Source organism: Chroicocephalus ridibundus, chromosome 1 (assembly GCF_963924245.1).
Source record: "Chroicocephalus ridibundus chromosome 1, bChrRid1.1, whole genome shotgun sequence".
NCBI classification, from domain to species: Eukaryota; Metazoa; Chordata; class Aves; order Charadriiformes; family Laridae; genus Chroicocephalus; species Chroicocephalus ridibundus.
The window spans coordinates 62,509,243-62,535,444 of NC_086284.1; the positions used below are offsets into that span (position 1 = coordinate 62,509,243).

The 26,202-nt window shown below is 41.4% G+C and overlaps 1 protein-coding gene across 5 annotated transcripts in view; it reads right to left on the bottom strand.

Moving 5' to 3' along the window:
- The window catches only part of FGF14 (fibroblast growth factor 14), a 425,616-nt gene that overhangs the window by 228,745 nt on the left and 170,669 nt on the right, over positions 1–26,202 (bottom strand). The window contains exon 1 of one of the 5 annotated variants that reach the window (XM_063337151.1): positions 22,774–22,988. The exons of 3 other annotated variants lie outside the window; for them this stretch is intronic. In XM_063337151.1, coding sequence (XP_063193221.1) covers positions 22,774–22,849 — 76 coding nt within the window. In that variant the 5' untranslated portion in view covers positions 22,850–22,988. Of the gene's footprint in view, positions 1–22,773; positions 22,989–26,202 lie in introns of those variants that run through there. One more of the 5 variants, XM_063337158.1, reaches the window with a different exon arrangement.

The following is a 26,202-nucleotide window of genomic DNA, read 5'->3' on the forward strand; positions in this document are numbered from 1 at the left end:
CGCGGTGAGAAGTCACTTTAAGGATAGTTTTAGCAGTTTCAATGGTTAAAAGGATTTCTTCTTTTGTCCCTATTCTCAGTCTTGACTATTTCATGCATCTGGCAGAGGTTTTACAACGTATGCTTTCCTATGTGCTGTGTCTCACCAGAGAAGCACTGGTTTAAAATTAGATTGACTACATTGAAATAGCACTTTTGAAGGACTTCAGAAAGGTCTCTTCTCCTGAGTAACAGCCGATAGGACAAGAGGAAACAGCCTCAAGTTGTGCCAGGGGAGGTTAAGATTAGATATTAGGAAAAATTTCTTTACTGAAAGTTTTATCAAGCATTAGAACAGGCTGCCCAGGGAAGTGGTTGAGTCGCCATCCCTGGAGGTATTTAATAGAAGTGAGGGTGTAGCGCTGGGACACATGGTTTAGTCATAACTTGGCAGTGTTAGGTTAATGGTTGCACTTGATGATCTTAAAGGTCTTTTCCAACCAAAACAATTTTATAATTCTATGAAATCATAAACACTAAAAAATAAATGTTTATTAAAAAAGCTACCTCATGCCCCCCTACTTTAAAGGAAGGAAATAATTTTGGTTTCAATAGACACGATTAAAACTACGATAAAGACAAATTGGGAATTTGTGCCATTAAGCTAAGGTCACACTGAAGACGCTCAACCTCCAAGAAGAACAATCGGGAAAAACGCCTGCTCCTGCCTCACTTGCTGGAGCCTGTCCAGCGGCGGGGCTCCTGCACAACCCCTGAGAAGCACAGGGGCAGCCACCGCTGCAGACGATCTGCACCGTCCTGCTCCGCACCGCTTCATCCCACATCGCCCCGCTCCTGCAGGCATCCCATGGAGCAGCCAGCCCTGCCTGCGGTAGCGGGCGCGGCGATCAGGTGGCCTGATTTTTACAGCAGGAGAAGAAAAGCCATCCTCTCCTTGCTCTCCCACGTTGGGCTTAAACCTGCCTTGGAAATTCAAATGAAATTGCAGAGCTGCTTCTTTTCTACTCAACTCTCTGGTATAATAAAATGAGCCGCTTGCGTTCTCCTTAGCCTGCCTCACAGCTGGCATTTCAGTGAGCTGCATCTTTACAAACAACCCATGGTTTAGACCTAAGACATTCTAAAACCTTTTTATACCCTTTTTTTAACTTTTTATAAGACAAATACCTCAGTGGGGAACTCCATGAGCCTCCCCACCATCTTAGGTTGTTTATGCTGGATAGAACAGATTCAAAAATGGTCACATGATGAAGCAGGAAACAAATAAATAAGTATTGCTTAGCAATTGACTCTCCTACTTCTGTTATGTTAGTTTTTTCAAGTTTGGCTTTATCTACTGAAAGGCGGTAACTTTTTTCTTTTCTTTTTTTTTTTAATCTCAGGAGGGTTTTTTTTGTCAAAATGTATCTTAGCCTAGAACAAAAACCAGTTACCAAAGAAGATGGGTCCCCTCGTTAGCTCATCACTCAGTGACCATTTCTGAGATGTTTTCCTCTAAGCAGGTGGTTCACTCACAAAAAGTCTGGAAAATGCAACCTCACCATTATTTTTTTTTTCTCATTTCTCTATTGCAGAAGTGGTTGACAATAGAGTTTCTGTTCCTGAAGTTCTCAAGTACCTATTTTTACATGCTCACAGAAATCCCATATACTGAAGAATTTCAAGCAGTTCAATCTGGTTTTAAGTTTCAGAATGAATCCAAAGACCAATAAAGTACACAAAACCATTTCCAGCATTAGTTGCCTCTAACACCTTCTCAGTTCAGTTCTCTTGTTGGCACTGATTTTTCCTGTAAAACTATGCAATGCTATTGCTTTCCTAAGTATACACTTAGAAAATCACATCATTGATTGCTAAACACAGGGTTTTTTGTGAAGGAGCTAGGTCAGAACACTGAGCTTAGTACAGTAAATAACTGAGGAGGAGTTTTGGCTATAAACGCTATTAAAGATGAAATTCATATGAAAAATGTTCTGACATTGTTTGAGGATATGCTGAATAAATAGACAAAATCCAGTGTAATCTAAAGCTTTTCACAAAGTTTGCACCAACCGTCTGTGCTACAAGAATGGTCCTAGAGACAAAAGTACTTGGATGTCCTCTGCTTCAATAATTAATGCCAACACATAAATTTCAAACTACAATCATCACTTAGTTATTTTCTCAAAGACTTAAAGATTCCAGAAAAGTCAATTCAGAATAAAGCTAATTTTCACTTACACTTCCCCAAACAGGAGTGCTTACGTTTGTAGAGTGACTGGAACCTTGATTTAACACAAGGTGACAGACTGCGAGAGACCTTATATCCCTGGGTCACTGTAACTGTCAATGTCAAGCAGCCACTTCCAGAACAAGGGTGACAAAGGGTACAAGCCATATGCTGTTTGTATTGCAACAGTCTTCTGAAAGAAACCTCTGTCTATAACTTATATGTGTGAAGCAGTTACTCACTTAAATCTCAAATACTGTTCGCGGTGGAAAAAATATAGCACTCACTTGGGCATCCATCCCAAGTTTAAATAGACATCTTCACTAATTTTGTTGAAGATCTTTCCATGCTAATTGTAAATACATGTCTATATTTGCAAGGAAACTATGCTGTGGGATTCCAAGGCCCAATTTCCATCACATGGGACTCAGAAGAATTTCAGCTCTCTACCAGGATAATTGGCAAATGAATCCACACTCTGTTATTGAGTCTTTTTGAGCACAAATTATGCAAATTGGTTAGTTCTTCCCTCCTAGATAAAAAAAGCAAATCTTCGCACCAACTAGAGATATTAGGAAATCACTTCTCCAAAGAATTTTACCTTTCATTGCATTTTGTGATACTCTGATACAATTATTTTTTTTTTAAATTGCTCACCAACCTTATAGAGGAATGCTAAATTTTAAAATATGAATTTGTTTCATAGAGTTTGCTTCACTTGTTTTTCACTCTACTCAAGAGCTGACTAGTTTCTTTCACTTCTGGGTCCAGCCCAACAGCAGAACAAGAAAAAGGGAAATGCCTCTGCTAATCCTAGAGCAGGCTCTCGTTGTCTTTAAAATCCGTTTTCTCAGGAGACACAAAGTTAGGTGTTCAGAGGACTAACAACATCCCTTTGAAACAGAAAGCTCTGGGTTTTGGGGGGAGATACCATCCCCTGGCAGTGTGAAAGATTTATGCCAACAACACTCTAGAGAAAGGAATACTTCAGGCACAATGACAGTGAGATCTTAATAGAAAGAAGATTACACTTCCACTGGGTATTGTAAGTATAAGGCTTTTCTGTGTCTGAAGATAACACATTTATACCAATTCTTCTAAGTTACCTTCAGACATGTTCATTATTTACTACCGGAATGGTAAATTCTGTCATATGAACAATGTTAATCCTTACAGTTCAATCTTTTGCATATATTCTTTTCAGGCGTGTTCATAGTAGGTACAGTTCTCACAGGGTAAAATATTTGTTCATTAAAAATAGTTAAATTCAAGCAGTATTATCCTTTGCAATAGTTAATTTTCTTAAAGTATTTTCAATAGCATTACAGAAGGCAACAGTCTAAAGAATTCATAGTATATTGAAGTGGAAAGCGTTAATATCAGTTTCACCTAGGTCTTCATCTAAAAGGAGTTTCACTTTATACATTTTAATTTTTTCCCTGTCAGAATCCTTGGCAACTTTATTAATAATATATACAAAAAATATTAGGCTGAATTAATCCTCTTGCTTATAGGATCTGTGGTATTTATATGCACCCAGGTGGGCGACAGGAACCCAGAGGCTGTGGGGCAGAGACCAAAACCTACCCACTGAGAAAGAGAGTAGGGAGACCCAACTGAGCCTCCATACACAGACACACAGCAAAGCCCAGTACTCTCCTTTGCTCTAACTGCAATATTTAGCTGATTACATGGATGGATTTACAGCACAGATTTTACTTCTCACGCAGAGATTTATTGAGCTGTAACGAATTATGAGAGTCCCTGGAAACAGGTTGCTGGTGCTAGTCCTGTGAGATTGCTGAACTCCGCTGACAATCTGGCTGAGACGGGCCCACTGCCTCTGGTCTGAATTTTTACAGTAGCTGCCAGCAAGCACACACTACAGATTTAACATCTCATGTTATTTGAAACTGCGTAGACATGCACACACATAAAAAACCCTGAAAAGTGCAATTCTAGTACAAAGCAGTACGTGTCTGTTACGTGTACATAACAGCTGCAATCCCAAACTCTCACCCTTCCAAACCCCCCCCTTTCCAATTCTGCAAAAGTGCTAAATTATTTTGATAGCAAGTTATCTGTGACAATAATACAAATATGCTCATTTCTCACAAAGAAAGAACATAATATATGGCTCAAAAATTCTGTTGAAAAAACTAACACAGACTAGAGCACAGATATTAAATGGAAACAGAGATATAAACCAATTCCACATCAGCTGTTTTAAGACTTCATGAAGGAGTTATGACCATTCAACAGACTTGCTGATGAAAAGCTGAGGAAGGTTGAAAACCTCACAACCCTCCATTTCCAGGACCAGTTAGCTTTCATTCCAAATCAAAACAGCGTTCTTCCAATGATTTTCTTCCAAGATCGAATTTCAGCCACTATCAAGTTAATAAAAGCAACCTAGAATCACGACATGCTGCCATAAGGACTGAACTAGCAGCAGCAAGCCCTATCAGAAAACCCATTCAAATCAGACCCTGTTTTCCTTCTCTATCCCAACAACCTGAAACACGAAGTCCACAAACTAAGAGCAGGGGAAAAAGTTAAGTACCAAATCCAGTGAAATTTCCATCAAGAAAAAGAATGGTGTTTTTCAAATTCTGCAGTTTCATTAACATTATTTAATATTAACATTATTTCCCTTACTGCTTATATTGTCTCGTTAGTGCAATGGTCGAACAATATTCCCTGTTAATCTATAAAGATTAACTTTTAAATGTATTTACACAGACTTATTTTTTTTCTTTCAGAATTGCTTACCAAGTGTTTGTCAAACCTGGGAGAAGGATTTTAAAAAGCACACAGTTTGTTGCACACATTTTGTGTGATGACAGTTATTAGGTTCAACGTGAGTACAGTGGTGTTCCCACATGCCTTATGTTTCCACTAATAAATCATTGAGGGAATGCATTCCTGTAGCCAAATACTACTTCAACAGCGGTAGTTGTCTAGCATCTTATCAATAACGTTGCACCAGGACAGACCGTTAAAGGACCTGAAGCTGCAATCCTGGGGTACCAGATCATCACTCAGTCGAGAGCATCTGGGAACAGGTGTTATAATTTGCCCTACTGCAAGTGGGCAGTTCTTCAGTTCTTTCATAAATTACGTTTGGTTTAGAAAAGTGGAAGTTTTGATGAGCAACAATCAGTATGCATAGGGAGAAGGGAAAAGCCTTTTTCTCCCTCAGACTTGGCTGAACAAGGGAATGAACCATCCCACAGGATGCCAGAGAAGAAGGAATCATCTGTGCTTAATGCTGCAGCATCCTCTCTTCATAAAGAAGTTTAGTATAACCCATCATATCTGGGGGGAAAAGGCAGTCATCTCAGAATCACTGCAACAGAGTAACAAAGAAGCTGCCATTACCTTTCTAAAAGCTGTTAGTGTATTCAGTGGGACTGAAATGAAAAAGGCTGAAAACATTACACACAGGAAAAAAAACAGGGAAGGGAGGAAAGTACCTTTTACATTACAGGTACTGGTAAACCAAATGGCTTGTGGAAGTTATATTTCACCAGCACAGCTAACAAACTCGCTGCAGCCAAGATATGATGGGTTAAAATCAGCTTTTCTTAATTTAATATATAACTAATAATACAGGAGGAAGGGAGTCTAAAGCCACCCAACTTCATTCCCAGAGCAAATAAGTCACTGCTACAGCACAAAAGCATGATCTCACCACTCGTTTCATTTGGTGTGTTTTGACAAATTACTGAAGAACTCCAATTCTTTGGTACCGCATCTATTCAAGAATATTTATAGGCTCCCTCTACCTGTTCATCCCCTCCTTTTCGCTAAAAAAGACACGTCTCCAAGGATGACTAACTGGAAAGGGGAACACAGGCATCTTTATTGGTAATTACAGCTGCAATACACTGCCAGCCTCATGGGCTTGCATCTTCCTCCAGGGCTCCAGGTGTCACAAGTGAGATGCTGAAATTGAAGAAAACTACCGAGGGACAATTACCATTTTACCTCAAGTTCTAATATATTATCCAAGGGACTGATGACTAACTTTATTGTGAAAGTAAAAGCTGAAATGAGACGCTGAAAGGTTTGATGGGAGGTACGTAGACCCGTGTGTAGGCTCTCCTCATTACAACCTGAGGGAAGGCTCTGAGTCTTTCTAATGACTAAAACACCATCTGACAAGTTTTAAAATGCCCAGGAGGAAAACATAATTACAACTTCTTAGCACATGCTGCTTCCACAGGCAAAACAGTTTGTTCTTTTGCTTATCTAAGGCAACAACTTGTTGACCGATGTCAGACTTCCTAAATCAAAACTAAAACATGTGTCTACCATAAATGCAGTTGTTGGCGTATATTTAACTAATCTTTGTGTTAGGATCATGTAAAAACAGACAGATGAGCTTTCAATGATATGAGGCACTTGAGTATGCTTCTCTGCACCATAAAGTAAGCACCTCCCATTTATCATTATGTTATAGCAAAGCATTGAACCAGGGATGCAAGTTTAAAAAAAAACCACCATATTACTGCTTGTGTGATATCATATTTCTCAGCTGGTTTGTGTTGACAAGAATTTCCAAGTAAAAAAACTTCCACAGCAAAGATTCAACAACTACCTGCATTTTTTATTTTTTTTTTGTTGGTGATAAAAATTCGAAGGAAGAATTGGGTCTCTGTGAGTGTCCCACCTCTGAAGAGCTTGAAATTTGGTTTTTCTCCATACCAGATCAAGAAAATAAAAGCCTATTGTGGCTTATTGTGGAAGAAAATAAAAGAACTGAAGGCCAAAAATTTCTCCAGCAAACTGGTGTTATGAACATTGTATATTTAAACATACAACGTAACCAAAAGGCTTACTGCTTGCTTAGAGGCAGTGTAGAAGTATGAGAACTGTCTGTACCAACAGTTGTGGGGGAGCAGCAGTGCCTGCAAAAGCAGGCAGCGGTTACCCCTGCGGTAGCATCCCCGGACAGAAACGCACAAGTAGTAAAGCTCTTCCAGAGAGTTTTCTTTCCTCCACTCTGTAACCTGCATCTACCAACTCTCTGCCTGGCATGAGATGTTGATGGATATCTGCAGACAAAGCATTTTGAAGTCACAAAGGATCTCTTTCTTGGTTGTTACCTGTCAGTCAATGTTTTCCTGGAGGAAAAAATCCTTAAAAGCCCCAGAGTGCTAAACTGGAAAACCATGAATTAAAATACTTGCAATTACTTGTATACAGACTGAAGAAAAGCTCCAAAGGTAGCTCCAAAGGCTTCTTTATTTTTTCCATGATGAAAAAATAAGCCTTTCAGCTTGTGTTACAGTACATTTTCAGAAGTAAAACTGTGGGACACATCAAGCAATTCAAATATCGCACATGGCTGGGCATTTTATCAGCTTTTACAAATAATGCTTTTGACATCCAGTAGAGCTAGTACTTGTAGTGAGCATAAAAAGAAAAAAAATCCAACAAAAGCCCAGCAAACTTTTCAAATGTAAGTTTAACCTGACAGCAATCTTGTAAAAATGTTGGTAATTTCAGAATTTCCTACCAAGACCCAAAGAGAAATAAAATCAAATTGGGAATAGAAGCACTGATGCATAGGTAAGCAAGGAGGTTTCTCAAGCTTTTTAAAAAAAATATTTTGTACACACACAAATGCATTTCATCTGTATGAAAACTTGAGCAAAGTAACTGAATGCATAATAAATTATAACTTTTTAAAAAGCAGTGCTGTTCATTCACCTTCATTTCTTAAAGGCTCAATTACTGACAAATGGATTCCCTAAAAGAAAATAGGAAAAAAATCCCAAATTATTTATATTAGTCAAATGATAGAATATGATGGTTCATTAATTCAAACGAATTAAATGCCTTAACGTAAGAACATCAATATATCAGACAGATCTTACAAATTTAGCATGCTAAATTCTGTCTACTTTTGATCCACTGTAAGCATTTAGTTAATTTTTTCTTGCAACAACCTCACTATGCAGAGATTTATAGCTCTTTAATTTTTACACTGTAATACACTCCCAGATCTCAATGGAACTATTCATGTCATTAAATGTAGAGAATACACATACATCTTTTGCAGGAGTAAAGCCCAATTCTCAGACCAAGCTCCAAATTCAAGTAATAAGTCAATATTTAAGTAGGGGGGAAAAAAGCTGCCAATTGCCTTTATAATTCACTTAGTTTTCCAAATGCGTGCTCAGGAGGAAAGAGGGAAAAACCCCTCCCCTTTAGCAGATCATCTAGGCAAACCATTCAAGGAAGGATGTATTCTGGGTAAAGATTGACAAGTTGCAAGTCTGTGGAAAAATTAAAAATTAATATGTAAAAGAATGTCTGACTATTTTAAGGTAATTCATGTTTTCACCTCAACATCTGAAAATGCAGACCTTGTTCTGTTACTATTTTTTTTCTTTTTGTAGTTACAGGCACATTTTTAATTGAATGGAACTGCAGAGAAACTATTAAAGACAAATGTTATAGTGAAAACAGAGAAATTAGGGGACCTAAATCTCTGAGGAAAGAAATCCTGAGCTAGGATTAAAGAAAAAGACAGGCTTTTACTGTTCTTCTAGGCCTAAATTACCTTCATTTGGCTTCAGTAATGTAGAAGTTAGGCACCTCTGCTGGGGTGCAGTTCTTGATTCAGACACTGAACTTTGGGTGCCTGGAGTCCCTTTGTAGGCACTTGAGATCTAGTCAGTATCTTCAAGGGGGACGGAAGCAGTCATCTCACCATAAGAAACCACCAGTGCTGGTCACCTGAACAGCACTCTCTGCTCCGCTGGACATATTGACTGCATGTCCATTGACTCCTGCTCCAGACACATTGGCATCTTCTTGAATGTCTCAGTTTGGACCTGAATCACATCCTGCATCAATGTCACTACTTAAAGTGATCTTCTTTTCTAAAGCCAGGGAGAAAAATAAACACCTCCCAAGGAAAGTTCATCCCTTCCAGAGTATGTACAGAATAACTAGGACGAACTGTCTTCCAGGAGTACCTGCTCTGCTCCCAGCACCACAAGGCACGGTTCACCGGATGACTTTGGAACAGGCATACTGAAGGACAGTCATCACACTTCAGAAATCTACCATGCTATTACTTAAGCTTCAGACCTGCAAGATAAATCCCGCCACCGGGACTGTCTGGAACGGATGGTCCTTGGCAGGAGTTTGCTCTTTTGAGATGTTATTTCACTCAAACTGGAATTCAGTGAGGCCTGCTGGAGCCTGACTGAATGGCAAGACGAGCAGTGGACATGCAAGCTTGGCTCACTTTGGTGCCCACCTGGAGCCCATTTCTTCTTAGCTAAACCCAGCATTTTTGCCCGCACCCCACCTCTGAATGTGAAGGTTTAGTAACTTTACTGTAAAAGGGATGAGATTCCTTTTCATTTTTTGGAACTTTTGTTTCACCCTAATAACTATTAACCCCTGCTACTATTTCACCTCTGCAAAACAAAGCTCATTACTGTTTACTGCAATTCCATTTCGCACATGCTTCCTCCCCTCAGTTTCATTGTACCCCTGGGTTCCCCATCCTACTCTGGGTCTATGACTAACCTCTGTTTCAACAAATCTGACTGCCCACCATTTCTCCTTCTTTTATGGGCTTTGATAATAGACAGTAGGCTACTTTTCCTCCCACTGATTACAGCTGGCCTACCTATTTTCTTTTCCCTACCTCCCTAGATGTACTGTCCATAGAATCATAGTCCCTGTGTGGCCATTTTTCTACCTTCTGCAAAATCTTCTTCCCCCTGTTCTACCCTTTCATCGTTTTACAGTTTCACAGGTATGCTGGGTTTTTTCAGTGTCTCAAATCCCACAGCAGTGCTTCGTATTGTGTACTTAGAAACGAGGACTGAATAGCGGCTGCAATTGCCAAGCCACAAAACTACTACACTTTGAGGATCAAGTGCCTCAAGAGTAGAAGTAAAAAACTGATGGAAGCCAACAGCCAGAACTGGGTTTGCTGCTGAGACATGGAGGCATGCTGAAGATGGACAGGGTGATCTGTTTTCTCTTGTTTACAAGTAACTTTGCCATCAAATGCATTTACTCTGAAGGGCAGAATAAGGCCCATTGCATATAGAGCCCTTTGATAATTGTACATCATAAATGCCCACTTGGAGGTGCTAAGACAGTGCCCATTGCATATTCGACCCATCAGGAAATGTAGGTCTCATCCAACATGACCCGTCAGGCTAATCGTGCTGTTTTTCAAACGGCATGTCACTCGCTCAGCACGTGTGTGCGATATTTTTAGTCCCTGGCCTCTCTCCTGGACCTGCTGTTTCTCTGCCGGGGGCACGGATGCGGTCGGTCTCCGAGGGGCACACAGGCAGCCTGGTGGCAACCCCGCAAAAGTGCCTTTGCAAATTTACACTCGCATGTATTGATCTACTGTGTAAATGCTGCCACCTCCAAAAGAAAGCAGTGAAGTTACAGCAGCTCAGAGCCAAGTTCTTAGCAACTTAGTATAAGAGATGGCCTGTAAATTCCCTGACGAGGGGGAGAAGGCCCTCCAAGCCTTCAATGGAATGCCTCAAAGGCTCGCAAGGAAATAAATAACGTAGGCCTGACGTTCAAAGATATGATAAGGCTCACAGGAGCTGGAAAGGCCGTGGGAGGACTGCCACTCGTGTGGTGAGCTTGCTAGTTCTCTGTTCTCAAGGCCATTGTGTCCGATAACTGAAAGCTGACACTGTCATAGGTATTTTGGTAGTGGATTAAAGCCAGTATGCCGTATACTGCTACTCATGCTAAAGAACTTGACCAGAATTTGACTAGAACTCCAAAGTTAAAGCTCTAACTTTTATGAGGAGTCCTATAGGACTGCTACGGCATCGCTGGGGGAGAGACTGATGGCCACGGTCTGACCCACGGGCGGGCTGGGGGAGGCCCCAGGGGAGCTGGGCAAGGCCAAATACTCCTTCGTGCCCTGACAGCGGATTTTTGTGAAGGAAGTTCATCACATTGTGGAATGAAAAATTCCTATTTCCGACCACTGAAATCCGAGCAGATTGCAGTTTGAGGAGACACTGCTGCACTGTGAATCAAGCTGTGCTGAACATCACATCTCATCACATATTCTCATCTCCACAGCCATGCTTGAAAAGAGAGACTTCATAATGAACTAGGTACAAAAAAAGGGCACACACCATCAAACCGAAAGGGTGTGGACAGGTCCTGCAGCTAAACCAGCTTAGATCTTTATGGCAAGCTACTTAGACCATGGTGAGCCCCCTTCAAAAAGAAAAATCTTTCAAAGCAAGCAGCATCTGCAGATCTTCTGCAGCCATCAGTGCCAGAGGCATATTTCAACAGCCTGAAATGCTGCACTGCTGGCAAAGCTATGAATTTGTGGTGTGATACTTGGAGAGCTGAAACTACAGAAATGTTTTTGATGTTCCAAAGTTAAAAAAGAAGTTTTCAAAGTCTTCGCAGTTTATTATCACTCACTGATTAATAAAATAACAGTTCTATAAATCATCAGCCGGTGAAGCAGATAACTTGGAATATATTTACTAAAGATGAGGATATATCTATCCTCTGTACATCATTTCTGAAGTTTAAGTTAGAGGTAAATTCCTGGCTCTGCTGAACTCATAGGAATTTTATAACTGATCCCTGTAGTGCAAGATTTCACCAGCTATTCTGTTTGTTCATACAAGTGTTGAATTCCTGGCTTTGAACTTATTTTTCTCTACACTGGCTCAAGTGTGTTTCAAATGCACAAAAAAAAAATCTAAGAGCAAGAATATACACTGTATACATTGCGCCTGTCACTGCAGGCGTCCACAACAGTCTGAATTATAGCAGTGCAAGTCTATAATTTCTAGCAATATTGGTAGTTACATCCCATTTCAAACTCGAACAAACAAATAATAAAATGCATACTTCTGGCATAGTCAGAGCACATCCCCATGTCCCGAAATCTCCTTCCAAGCAAAGAAATTATGTTTATTTTGTTCTCATCATTCTTATGATATCTACAAATGCAATATCCCTACAACTGCCACAGTCAAAAGGTAGAAAACTCATATTACAGTAACATAAACAGCAGACTCTACAAGTTTGAAATCTCACACACAACAAGAATTTATTTAAAGAAAAAGGACAAACTGATATTGCAGATATATGTAGGCCACTTGTGGTGGCTTAATAGTTCAAGTATATATAAAATCAAGAAAATTTGCATACAAATGTAGTTATTTTATATTCAGTAAAATTGGAACATTGAGTCCCAAGAATAATTTAATAAAACTTACACTAACTGTAATAAAAATCATCTTTGTAACTTTTATCTGGTAAATTAGTGTTGCTTAGTTGGCAGGCAGTAATTTATTAATCCAAAGTGGTCAAACTATTGTGATTTATGTGACTGTACTCTTTTCATGTAACCACTGTTGAATACCAATTACTTCATAGATGATACTTAACTTAAGACTTGGGAGAATTGGCCTCTCCCACATGGAACAATTGCTGCTTAAAATGCCTGGATCACTTCATTGTTTTTTCTGGTCCCCTATCTCTTAATTGGGGGCAATCACCATTTCACACAATTTTATTAAGCAGTGTTTGCAAATGTAAGCTGCTTTGAACCCTGACAGTGCTAAGTGCTACTAGCACACTGAAATTACACGTAAGACAAAGATCTTTCACAAATCTTCACAAACGTACTCCTCCCTATCTCAGTTTAGATAAAAGTGGCAACTACTTGGATGCATAAAAGGTTCCATCTATGATTGATATATAAAAAAAATACAGGTGTTTGTTGGATGCTTTTTACTGCACCCTTGGAAAATCACTGTCAATGCAATAGGTTTACCTGCTCTGTGTGGATGAAGATCACTACTTGTAACAAATCCTAAGAATTTCAGATGGTAAAATCAGAGCCGAATTTAGTATAGTAAAGCCTTACATACCTTAGTGAGACTAAGGACAGATTGAGCGTTATTGGTTATATCAATATCAAAAATACCTAACTTGAACTACAAATAGTCCTGGTTAGTATCAATGTTTCCTCTGTGCACATTTGCAGCAAAGCAGCAGCTCTGACTCTTTTAGCCTACATCTCCAGCGTTGGCAGCCGTGCAAACAGGAGGTGGCCAAGCCAGTTCCCATTAGTCACACCCAAACTGCAGTGCAGGCTCCAGGGGCACCCTGTGCTCCCCACACTCCCACCTACCCTTGTCCAAACACCCAGCCTGCTTCCCAGGGGAACAAAGAGAGGGTTGGAAGAAGAGAAAAGAGAAGAGAAGAGAGGAGAAGAGAGGAGAAGAGAAGAGGAGAGGAGAGGAGAGGAGAGGAGAGGAGAGGAGAGGAGAGGAGAGGAGAGGAGAGGAGAGGAGAGGAGAGGAGAGGAGAGGAGAGGAGAGGAGAGGAGAGGAGAGGAGAGGAGAGGAGAGGAGAGGAGAGGAGAGGAGAGGAGAGGAGAGAGAGAAGAGAAGAGAAGAGAAGAGAAGAGAAGAGAAGAGAAGAGAAGAGAAGAGAAGAGAAGAGAAGAGAAGAGAAGAGAAGAGAAGAGAAGAGAAGAGAAGAGAAGAGAAGAGAAGAGAAGAGAAGAGAAGAGAAGAGAAGAGAAGAGAAGAGAAGAGAAGAAGAGAAGAGAAGAGAAGAGAAGAGAAGAGAAGAGAAGAGAAGAGAAGAGAAGAGAAGGTAGGCATCCTCCATGCACCCCAGAGTGCTGCTGGGGTGCAGTGAGGAGGCACCCCCGGGAGCTTGGAGCTCCCACGGCTCTGATGTACACCACAGTCAGAACATCAGATGCCCCATGAGCTGTGATAAACACAGCCATTTAAACATGTAGCCTCTGTAAAACTCCACATACTGATAAGGGCATAGGTTCGCATGCAACAAGGTTACAGAATTGAGCCCCACGGGCAGCTCCGTGCTATTCTCATTATTGCTATCGGTATTCCAGCAATGATATTGACAGTGATCAGACAGGGTCCCTTGCACTGCACTGCGTGCAGATACACAAGATGGCAGTTTTCCACCCAGGAAGGTTTTGTGTTCTAATTTAAACGAGATCCCATTTATAAATAGCAACAGAACAATGTGGTTAAATAGCCTCCTTTGCCAGTGTCATAATGATTCCAAATTGCATCAATGGAAGCAGAGAAAATTAACAGCTTTGCCTTAGTCCTTCGTATGTTATGTTGGGGAACTTGTCAATGAGTCCTTTCCCAGTACTTCTATTCCTGTAACTTGCTGTAAAGAAAACAAAATAGAATGTCCCTGAAGACAAATTATCTAAACCTGAAAGGGGTCTAGGATTAAGGTAAAAAGTCCAAAGTTGATGATATTGTCCATGGCAACTGCTGAGGTTGACTGTGCTTAAAAAATAATAATAATTAAAAAAAAAAAAAACACAATAAAAGCAAGAATCACACAAAGCAAAAGTAAAAATTAACTTTCCTATTTTCTAGTGGAATTTTCCTACAGTTTAATATTGATTCTTTTTCTTTAACTGTTGGATACAGCATGCTATACAACTTGGTTTCACTGTGTTGTTTAATAAAAAGTGTTGTTTAATAAAAAGTGTTGTTCTCCATTATATTACTGAAGTTTACAGAGGGATAGTTAAATGCCATGTAAATAACAAGCCATAGCACATTTCACCAGATGGCTTTTCAAAGGCTCGTGTAGGCATCCAGAAAACCTACAAAGATAGCTTTCCTAATGGGAGTAGTTACTAAGCACACCTCTAGAAGCAGTACAAATACGAAGAGTAGTACAGGAAAACAGCTAAAAAGGGAATAGGTCTGATTTATCACTGCATTACCCTAGTTACACATGACTCTAATTCCAGCAATTTTTCCAGGAATTGGTCCAATCCAGTTTTGGTGGACAGAGTTAGAGTGGCTTTCGGCAAAGTAATGCAGCAATGAATCAGATTCTCTACCAACTGTTATTATGGAATTCTCCTTATCTAAACCTAGGAGGAATTATGACATATCTTTGAAAATAACTGCAAAAAAACTTCGTAGTGATTGTCACTCATTTAGAAAGAGGAGTAAAAAATTTCTCAAGGCCAAAAGAAGGTGGAAAAAGTGACTTTCATTACCAAAGCTGAGATGTAGTAGAAATCTGAGGAGATAAAGCAAAACAACTATGTGCATGTACTCCGAGAGCCTGACTGCTCAGATGCAGAGGTGGACACTGCTGCAGCCACCCTGAGGGAGAGCTGCATTGTATTAAAAGCAACAGAAAAACCAACATCAATACATATTCACTTGTATATCAATACACAGTCATTTGTATATCAAGTATATACAAGTGAGGAATATATAATAGTTTATTTCAATGCTGCTACAAGTACAAATTCTCATTTCTAAAGCACGATGATGAAAACAAGTTTTAACTAGAATGTGGTAAAGGCAAATATCAGAGCTTAAACAGAGAAAATATCACACATGAATCTTTGTAGGGGAATTTCTGGCTTGAAATCAAAGCCAAATGAAAAATTATGTTGAAAGATGCAGAGCTGTGATGACCTCATGTTCAAAGGGAGCGGACTTCTGACCATTGAGAACAGGAGTGAGACTCAAAAAAGGGGGCTTTAATATAACCATCCTTGCAGCTAAGTTTATTAGGGTTAACAAAATGGTAGAGGTGTGAATATGAAATGGGAGACCTTAGTGTATAGAAGGAAGGTGGGAGGAGAGATTCAGATAAATTAAATTAGGTAAACCTTAAGAAAAGAGAAATACTGTGGATAGCGGTTCAGAGGAATTAATTCTGGAATCTGGGTGAATGAAGTGGGTTACCTGAAGAGGCTGCTCTTCAGGGGGCTGCTGGGGGTGGCATCCACCTGCCCAATCTAAAAAAAAAAATCACACCTAAAGGCTGTTATAACCATACACATTCTGAACATTGCTTTTGGTGCTTTGATTTTTTTTTTTTTGTGTTAAGCCTTAACCAGTGGTAAGTCAAACATTCCTTCCCAAAATCAGAAGCTGCCCTTTCTTTTCTTCAGTTTCATAGAATCATGGAATCACAGAATTGTTAGGGTTGGAAGGGACATTAACGATCATCTAGTTCCAACCCCCCTGTCATGGGCAGGGACACTTTCCACTAGATCAGGTCGCTCAGAGCCCCATCCAGCCTGGCCTTAAAAACTTCCAGGGATGGGGCTTCCACCACCTCTCTGGGCAACCTGTTCCGGTGTCTCACCACCCTCGTGGTGAAGAACTTCTTCCTAACATCCAGTTTGAATCACCCCATCTCTAGTTTTAATCCACTCCCTCCAATCATACATACAAGTATCTAACAGGTGGGTCGAAGGAGGATGGTGCCAGACTCTTTTCATTGGTTCCCAGTGACAGGACGAGGGGCAACGGGCACAAGTTAGAACATAGGAAGTTCTGTTCAAACACATGGAAAAAATTCTTTACAGTGAGGGTGACAGAGCACTGTAACAGGCTGCCCAGGGAGGTTGTGGAGTCCCCTTCTCTGGAGATTTTCAAGACTTGCCTGGATGCGGTCCTGAGTAATGTGCTCTAGGCAACCCTGCTTTAGCAGGGGAGTTGGACTAGATGATCTCTAGAGGTCACTTCCAACTCTGAAGTTTCTGTGATTCTGTGATTCTAGTCCTACCATTACCTGACATCCTAAAAAGTCCCTCACCAGCTTTCTTGTAGGCCCCTTTAAGATACTGGTAGGCCACTATAAGGTCTCCTCGGAACCTTCTTTTCTCCAGATTGAACAACCCCAACTCTCTCAGCCTGTCCTCATAGGCGAGGTGCTCCAGCCCTCTGATCATCCTTGTGGCCCTTCTCTGGACACATTCCAGCATGTCCTTATCTTTCTTGTAGCAGGGGCTCCAGAGCTGGATGCAGCACTCCAGGTGGGGTCTCACGAGAGTGGAGTAGAGGGGGAGAACCACATCCCTCGACCTGCTGGCCACGCTTCTCCTGATGCAGCCCAGGATACAATTGGCTTTCTGGGCTGCAAGTGCGCACTGATGGCTCATGTTGAGCCTCTCGTCCACCGGCACCCCCAAGTCCTTTTCTTCAGGGCTGCTCTCAAGCCAGTCACTGCCCAGCCTATATCGGTGCTTGGGATTGCCCCGACCCAGATAGAGGACCTTGCACTTGGTCTTGTTGAACTTCATGAGGTTGGCATGGGCCCACCCCTCCAGCCTGCCAAGGTCCCTCTGGATGGCATCCCTTCCCTCCAGCGTGTCAGCTGCCCCACACAGCTTGGTGTCGTCGGCAAACTTGCTGAGGGTGCACTCTATGCCAGTGTCCATGTTGCTGACAAAGATGTTAAACAAGACCGGTCCCAGTACTGATCCTTGAGGGACTCCCCTTGTCACTGGCCTCCACTTGGACATGGACCCATTGACAGCCACAATTTGGGTGCGGCTGTCAAGCCAGTTCTTTATCCACTGAGTTGTCAGTCCATCAAAGCCATATTTTATCATCTTGGAGACCGGGATGTCATGCGGGACAGTGTCAAAGGCTTTGCTCAGGTCCAGGTAAATGATGTCAGTTGCTCTCCCCTTGTCTATTGATGTTGTGACCTCCTCATAGAGGGACACCAGGTTTGTCAGGAACGATTTGCCCTTGGTGAAGACGTGTTGATTGTACCCAATCACCTCTTCGTTATTCTTCTGCCTCAGCAGTGCCTCCAGGAGGATCTGCTCCATAATCTTACCAGGCACAGAGGTGAGACTGACTGGCCTGTAGTTCCCTGGTTCCTCCTTCTTTCTCTTTTTGAAAATGGGGATTATGTTTCCCCTTTTTCAGTCAGTGGGGACTTCCCCAGACTGCCATGATTTTTGGAATACAGTAGAGAGCGGTTTAGCAACCTCATCCACCAGTTCCTTCAGTACCCATGGGTGTATCCCATCAGGTCCCCTGGACTTGTTCACTTCCAGGTTCATCAGATGGTCACGAACCTGATCTTCACTTACAATGGGCAGTTCTGTCCAACCCCTGCCACTGTCTTCTGTGACTCCGGGAGTGTGGCTGGAGCCCTTGCCAGTGAAGACTGAGGAAAATAAGTCACTGAGAACCTCTGCCTTCTCCATATCACTTGTCACCAGCTCCCCTGTTTCCTTTCTGAGGGGGCCCACACCCTCCCTAGTCTTCTTCTTACCATTAATGTACCTATAGGAATTTTTGCTGTTTCCCTTGATCTCCTTGGCTAGATTTAATTCTAACTGAGCTTTAGCTTTTCTCACCAGGTGTCTTGCTTTTCAGACAGCTTCCTTATATGCCCCCCATTCTAGCTGTCCTTTCTTCCACTCCTTATGAAGTTTCTTTTTGTGTGACAGTGTGTCCAGGAGCTCCCTGTTCATCCAGGCTGGTCTCCTAGCATTCTTTCCTGCCTTCCTCTTTGTTGGTATAGTTTGCTCCTGGACATGGAGAAGGTGATCCTTGAATACTGACCAGCTGTCCTGGGCCCCCTTTCCCTCTAGAGCTTTGTCCCACGGCACTTTGGCCAGCAGATCCCTGAAGCGATCAAAGTCTGTGTGCCTAAAGTCCAGGGTCGTAAGCTCGGAATATATCCTCCTAGTTGCCCTGAGGATCATAAATTCTATCGCTTCGTGGTCACTGCAGCCAAGGTTATCACTGAACCTCATGTTGGTCACCAGCCCTTCCCTGTTGGTGAGAATGAGGTCCAGCATAGCACCTTTTCTTGTTGGTTCCTCTACCATTTGGAGGAGGATGTTGTCATCTATGCATTCCAGGAACATCCTGGATTGCTGGTGCCTTGCTGTGTTGTCCTTCCAGCAGATGTCAGGGTGGTTGAAATCCCCCACGAGGACCAGGGCCTGTGAACGTGAAGCCTATTCTACCTGCCTATGGAGGGCCTCATCTTCTTGGCTCTGCTGGTCAGGTGGCCTGTAGCAGACCCCTACTGTAACACCAGACCCCTACTGCAACATCACAGTTTCTTGTTTTGTGCTTCCGTTTGCCCAGAGACGTTACATACCATTATCTGGAGAACATGTAGATGATGTGTAGAATGTAGGTAATAGCTAGATACCTTTAAATAAAATGAAGTAAAATGAAATAGTTATTGCAGCTGGGGGAGGAGTGTGTACGGTATGAGACAATATCAAGGGCTTGGACGGAACACAAACACCCTGGCAGTTTCTATCTGTAATCAGGATTTATTTTTATATCACCAATAAAGCACACTTGAGTAGTTTCTTGAAGTTCTCTTTGGTTCTTGCTCCCTTTCTCAGGAGTTCTGCAGTAGGAAACTTCCTGCTTGTTAAATGTCTTGCCTTCTTTTTTTTGGGGGGGGAAGCAGGGGGGGCAAAAAAAATATTTAATTAAAGTAGAGATACTACAATTTAAATTTATTTTATTTATAGCAGTAGGAATAATTTTTGGTAAAATTTTAGTTTAAATTTTCCTCATTTATTAAAACCTTTCCTTCCCCATTCTACACCTTCTTTTCTCCTGCACTCGGGGGTGCTTCATCATTTTAAGGTTAGCCACTGTGAGGCTGGGGGTGCCACGTAAAAACCCTGATTGAGCAATAACGATACTTCGCAGTTGCTGCAAGGAAACACTGAGGCTCTTTGCCAATGTGAAAGAAGCAGCAAGCTAACTGAAAAACCAAACCAAGCCAACCAAATCAAAAGAGAGGAAGTGTGGGATTTAAGGTTATTAAAAAAAATATAAAATGAACTATTAGAGGAGTTCAAGTTATAGTACTCCTAATAAACTAAGCCAACGATGGCAGAATACTCAATGAGCAGAGGCTCATTGTGCATTTATTAGATGTACAGCTGTATATTTTATAAAGTGATAGTATGTGGTTTTGGTGTTGCAATGAGCATATTCTCATTGCAACAACATTGTGTTAAACCACAAGTTTCTAAGATACATACTTCTACCTATTCCTATCTAGCAGCAGCTGTAAAGAAACAAAGTCCTTACTAATATTTCATCTTTTTCAGTGAAACACTGAATTTGCTATAGTAAAATGAGAACGGACATTCGAAGTGAAGACATCAACTATTCTTAAATACAAACGTATAAACTCTACGTTTACTAACATTCTAATATACTCATAATTTATCAAGTCCAGTAATATTTGCTTTAGACAAGGATGAATAACAATATTTGCTAACCTAAATTTGCAAACCTTGGCATACACATACTGTCAAAAATACATCCATTACAATACATACGTGTATTGTCATAAACGTAAATTTCGTGTTCTTTGGACAGAAGGCACAAGCACTTCCAAATGAAAGCACAGACTGTGAAGAATGAACATTTTGTATCTGCCCGTCTCTCAGATAATTGAAGCCTTTAATTTAGTCCTTTTAAAGTACATGTTTTTGTCTTCCAATCCAGTTCAAGAAATGTTACAAGTGATTCAATAGCTGGGTCAAAGAAGAGGAAAACCAGAGAGCTTAGCTCATTTATTTAATCTGTTGTAAATGCACCCTATGCCTTTACAGTAAAGCACTTCATCTTCTCGCTAGTGCTACCTAAAAATGGAACCAGGGTTAAGGGGGTTTGTATCCTTCTTCAGTGGAGTACTGTTTCTCTGCAAATCTGAGTGAAATGATGTTTTTTGTTACACAAATTTAGTATAAGAATAAACAGGTGACATCAGAACTAAATATGCATTTCCTGTTCTTTCAAAATGTCACTTTCCATTAAAGCAAAATAAGATACTAAAATTATGCCATAGTTGAAATAAGAATATTGTCTACCAAAACCAGGAAATACATAGCCCTTATTTTCTATAAGGATTTATTGTTGGTGTTTTTTTTATGATTCCATGATCTAAATTCGATATGGAATTCATGCATTTCCGATAATGGCTGTCTGTATGCTGTTGGGTTTTTTTGGGGGGGGGTGTTACATGTTTTAAAGAAAGGTATAGTCTGGACAATTTTAATAGCAAGTTTCAGTTTTGAGGACAAAGTCCCTGCAAGCACCCTTTTGAGTTATTTGGGGTTTAGGTAGATACATAATGAAAGTATACCTTTTGTTCTCAGAAAGTTATCCAAAATCAAACAGGAGTACAAGGTGGAAAATAATCCAAGCTTGACTTCTTAGTGTCAACACTCATTTGTGTATCATGTTATAATGTATAGGTCAGGGAGAGGATGAAAGAGACTTCAGTCATGTTGCTAGATACACGTATGATTATGCATATGATAAATCCTAAAGAATCCATGAATGCAAACCATGCAACCCACAAGTGGATCCTCCCAAAAAACACCATAAAGAAGGAATGAAGATGATAATGTAATCTCTTGTACCAATTTCCCTATTCCTTTGGAAATCCTTAATCAAATGGGGTTAACTGGCAGACTTTGGCCACCATAAATCAGGAAGCTCTGGTAAGCCAGAACATATATTGCAGTTTTTTCCTCCCACAAATGCCACTAAGACACCTGGGTATCCTACAAACCAAACCTGCAAGGAATAATTTCTAGTAAATTATCACCAATATTTCAGTTACAAGTGGGAAGGGGGTCTCGAATAGCCTAAGACTTCCAGAATTGCACATTTGTCATCAATAAGAAAAAAAGGAGAGAGACAAAACCAGTTTAGCTGACCAAAGTATGTGTAAAATACAAAACAAAGGTGGCAAATGCAGCGTATATTCCTTGTCAAAACTGGCAGTTCTGACAAGAGAACAGAAAACATTGCTTTAACAATTTTAGATCTATTGGGAACATCTGAAAACCAGCACGTTGCAGAGGATATTTGCTAAAAGTAAGCCAAAGACACTTGTGATGGCAAGTAGTAAAAAAATGACATTGTTGCCATACATGGGAAATGACGTACAATTCATTAATTCCACAGGTTTGCTCAATCTTGATGAACACAGACAAGATAAAAAAGCACGATTAAATTGAATTTTGCATCGCCAACACTTATAACTAGGCTCCCTGTAGTGCTTGTTATAGGACTAATAGACAATATAGGAATAATAGACAACTCCCCTCCAGATTCACTAAAGAAAACCTCACTCCAAATCTTAAAGTAATCCCAACTTTTTTCTTCTTAGTTTGTAGCCTTTTTACTTGTAATTTCCATTCCAAGCTTTTCCCCGCTAAAAAAAGAATCAGTGTAACTCCCTAATAATTTTAGTGACTTGACAGACTTGTTCATTCCTGAAACCTTTGAATGAGGAATGTAATTGTAATTCTCATGATACAGCTGAAACAGCCCGTAAACCACTTCAGTTCCACTTAACTTTTGCTACAAGTGGACAACACCCAGCACAGAAAAACCCAGTCACCGCTGCTGACCATCACTATTTCCACTGCAGAACACAGCTGCCGTGGTCTCTCAGTAGCTGAGCAGATTAGTGGAACTAAATACTTTGCAATATGAGCAGGTTGCAAAGCTGCTGCAAAACTAAGTCCACCTCACAAAACCACATTTCACTGACACATAATGTAGTTGTGGAGGCACGACTGTCTGTAAAGTGAATTCTGAAAAAAAACCCAAAATTTATTCAGACTACACAACGAGTGTTTTCCCGTAAAACTCACTATGTAAAGAAAAACATGAAGGTAAAATAATACATGGGCACCACAATGAGCACCAGTCAGAAGAGTCTACCTACCATGCGAGATTCCAGGCAAGGACTGATTCCGCATCAATTTTGTCCTCCTTGTGACTTTGTGCATATTGATACACATGTAAGTGATCCCAAAAATTTCCTAGCACAACGGAAATGCTAGCAATTCTCTGACTAGTTTTGTGTAGTAAAATTAGTGGAAAATCAGTCCTGTTCTCTGCAACAGGTGGGTCCTGCAAGCAGCAAAAGGTGTCGTGGTGGAGAACACAGGGAACTCAACAACCAAGGTTATAAAAGCAAGAATGTGAGAGCCTGCATGGAGCAGAAATAGAAATTGTATCATTGTCACACACAGCAAACAAGAACACTGAAATACCAGGTTGGTAAAAAGGTCATAACCCATGAATGCCAAAGCAGGACAGCGAAGGAGTTTTCACATCCACAGCGAAAACAGTCATGGTCTTTAAAGCAGAGAGACTACTATGGCTTCTACGGTAGAAGTGTGGGTATGACAGCAGGGCGCTGACCCCTGGACATTCAAGGCTTTTAAAGGTCTTTCAAGTAAAGTTGCATGAGTTTTTGAGGGCCTTAGGAAGAGTGGACTGCTTACGGGAAAGGAGGAGTTAATCGGGAGGGTGGTCTGGGTTGGAGGAATGTTGGGCAGCAGACAGCAGCGCGTGAGAGCATGTGAAGATAAGAGCAGGGCATTAGGGGAGCAAAGCAAATGCTGTGAGGATCACGCTGGGGAGTACCAGGCCAGGAGTGTACCTTTGCTGCAGAAGGGCTAAAAACAGCTGCTGCTAGGAGAGGATGATGAGGTTGGGAGGAGAGACTGAAGAAAGAAGTTTCAGATATAAAAAAATGGGAGGGGAAAAAAAGCAAACTGTGAGTTGGCTCGGGTTAAGGCAACTGTTATAGTGATGTTGGAGAAAACACAGGAGAGGAGACGGGAACTCAAGGAGCACAACTCTTACAAGAAGATAATTGAGAAGCTTAAACAGAAGTGACTGGGTACAATAGGTAGAGTGGCTGCAGTACGAACCAGAAGACAGATATCAGAATGGGGCCCTGAAGACTGGCACAGAGACATTTGGGATGAGCCCATTCCACCTGTAACTACACCTTGTGAAAGTACATCACCCCCACGACCCTGGAGTCCATACGGCCCTTTGCGTGATAAGGGACAGGCATACTAATCAACAAAGGCAACCCTTTCAGCCCCACTAGCAGACAGATTTTAAGACTGGGCACATCCCCTTGCTTGACCATTTGGGACACATTATTAGATTAAAGTATGATCAGCTGGGGGGAGTTACAATACCAACCCTAATGGGGTAGCTGTAGATGGAATGAATGGCTCTACCTTGTTAACAGAGTCTGGTGCAGCTTCTGATATTTTGAAACACACTGGTTGCCTGGGGGACCCAACATACCAGGAAGTATGGCTGGATGGCCATGCCCAGAGAGTTCTGATTAATGGGGTGAAATCCTCTTGGCGGCCGGTCACCAGTGGTGTCCCTCAGGGCTCAGTTTTGGGGCCAGCTTTGTTTAATGTCTTTATCAATGATCTGGATGAGGGGATTGAGTGCACCCTCAGTAAGTTTGCAGATGACACCAAACTAGGTGGGAGTGTTGATCTGCTTGAGGGTAGGAAGGCTCTACAGAGGGACCTGGACAGGCTGGATCGATGGGCCAAGGCCAACTGCATGAGGTTTAATAAGGCCAAGTGCCGGGTCCTGCATTTCGGTCACAACAATGCCAAGCAACGCTACAGGCTTGGGGAAGAGTGGCTGGAAAGCTGCCCAGCAGAAAAGGACCTGGGGGCGATGGTGGACGGCCAGCTTAACAGGAGCCAGCAGTGTGCCCAGGTGGCCAAGAAGGCCAACAGCATTCTGGCTTGTATCAGGAATAGCGTGGCCATCAGGAGCAGGGAAGTGATCGTGCCTCTGTACTCGGCACTGGTGAGGCCTCACCTCGAGTCCTGTGTTTAGTTCTGGGCCCCTCTGTACAAGAGGGACATAGAAGTGCTGGAGCGTGTCCAGAGGAGAGCTACCAGGCTGGTGAGGGGTCTGGAGACCAGGTCATATGAGGAGAGGCTGAGGGAGCTGGGCATGTTTAGCTTGGAGAAGAGGAGGCTGAGGGGAGACCTCATTGCCCTCCACAACTACCTGAAAGGAGGTTGTAGAGAGGTGGGTGTTGGCCTCTTCTCCCAGGTGAATAATGACAGGACCAGAGGAAATGGTCTGAAGTTGTGGCAGGGGAGGCTTAGGTTAGATATTAGGAGGAATTACTGAAAGAGTGGTCAGGCACTGGAAGAGCCTGCCCAGGGAGGTGGTTGAGTCACCATCCCTAGAGGTGTTTAAGAAACGTCTAGATGTGGCACTTCAGGGCATGCTCTAGTGGCAGAGATTGTAGGTTGTTTGGTTGGACTTGATGATCTCAAAGGTCCTTTCCAACCATGAAGATTCTATGATTCTATGATTCTAAGTCTGCAGGGAGGGGTGGTGCTCTTGTATTCAGAAAGACAGGAGAAAAATGTCACTTTAGGAAACGGCCTCCAATTAGGAAACGGTCTCATCTGGATTCAGCTCATAATTGTTTGTGTGGGGGTAATACAGAAACAAAGCCCCATAGTAATCTTGGCTACACAGTGGTGAACTGCAGTGATGCCCCAGAAACACCTGAAATGCTGCAGTGGTGAGTGGCAAGACAAATTTGTACACATGTGCTCAAGATAAGTTAGAGCGTGGAAAGATTAATACACTTGTATTAATAACAGGATCTGATCCAAACCCACAGAAATCATAGGAATATCCAAGCAGAGGAAGGATTGTGACCCATGATTATTAGCCCTGTGGATTATGGAGTGCTAGTCCAATGACTATAATTTACCAATTTATTATAGACTGATGGAAAGATGTGGAGTCTGTATTTAAGGGCAATAAACACTATAACTCCACAAACAGCACCTCGTGCTGCTAAACTTCAAAAACTCATAGTCATAGAAGGACAAGGACATAAAGCAGTTTTCAGTCATGCACATTGAACTATTTTGTTTCTTTTCTTTTTTTTTTTTTGTTGGTTTGTTGGGGGTTGGTTTGTTTGCCTTTCCCCTAGAAAGGAGTGCTGGTATAAGTTTCTTTCTATATTTCAAGGGAAATGCATATTACTTCACATGAATTCCTCCTGAGTTTCACAATGGTCCTGCAGTCTTCCAAGCACACATCACCTGAATGTGCGATAAGTTAATCCATGATTGAAGGAAAAATAAAATATCATAGATGCTGTAGTAAATTTCTGTTATTTTTGTTCAAAACCTTTACATTTTTGATAACTATGTCATTCATACATACAAAATAATGTGTTAGGCTAGTAAGGAACAAGAGATGCAGCATTCAGCACTGTCCATAACTTCTGCGACTGCCAAAGGAGTTTAGTGTGTGATGTAAATGAGGAATAAAAACAACATTTGAA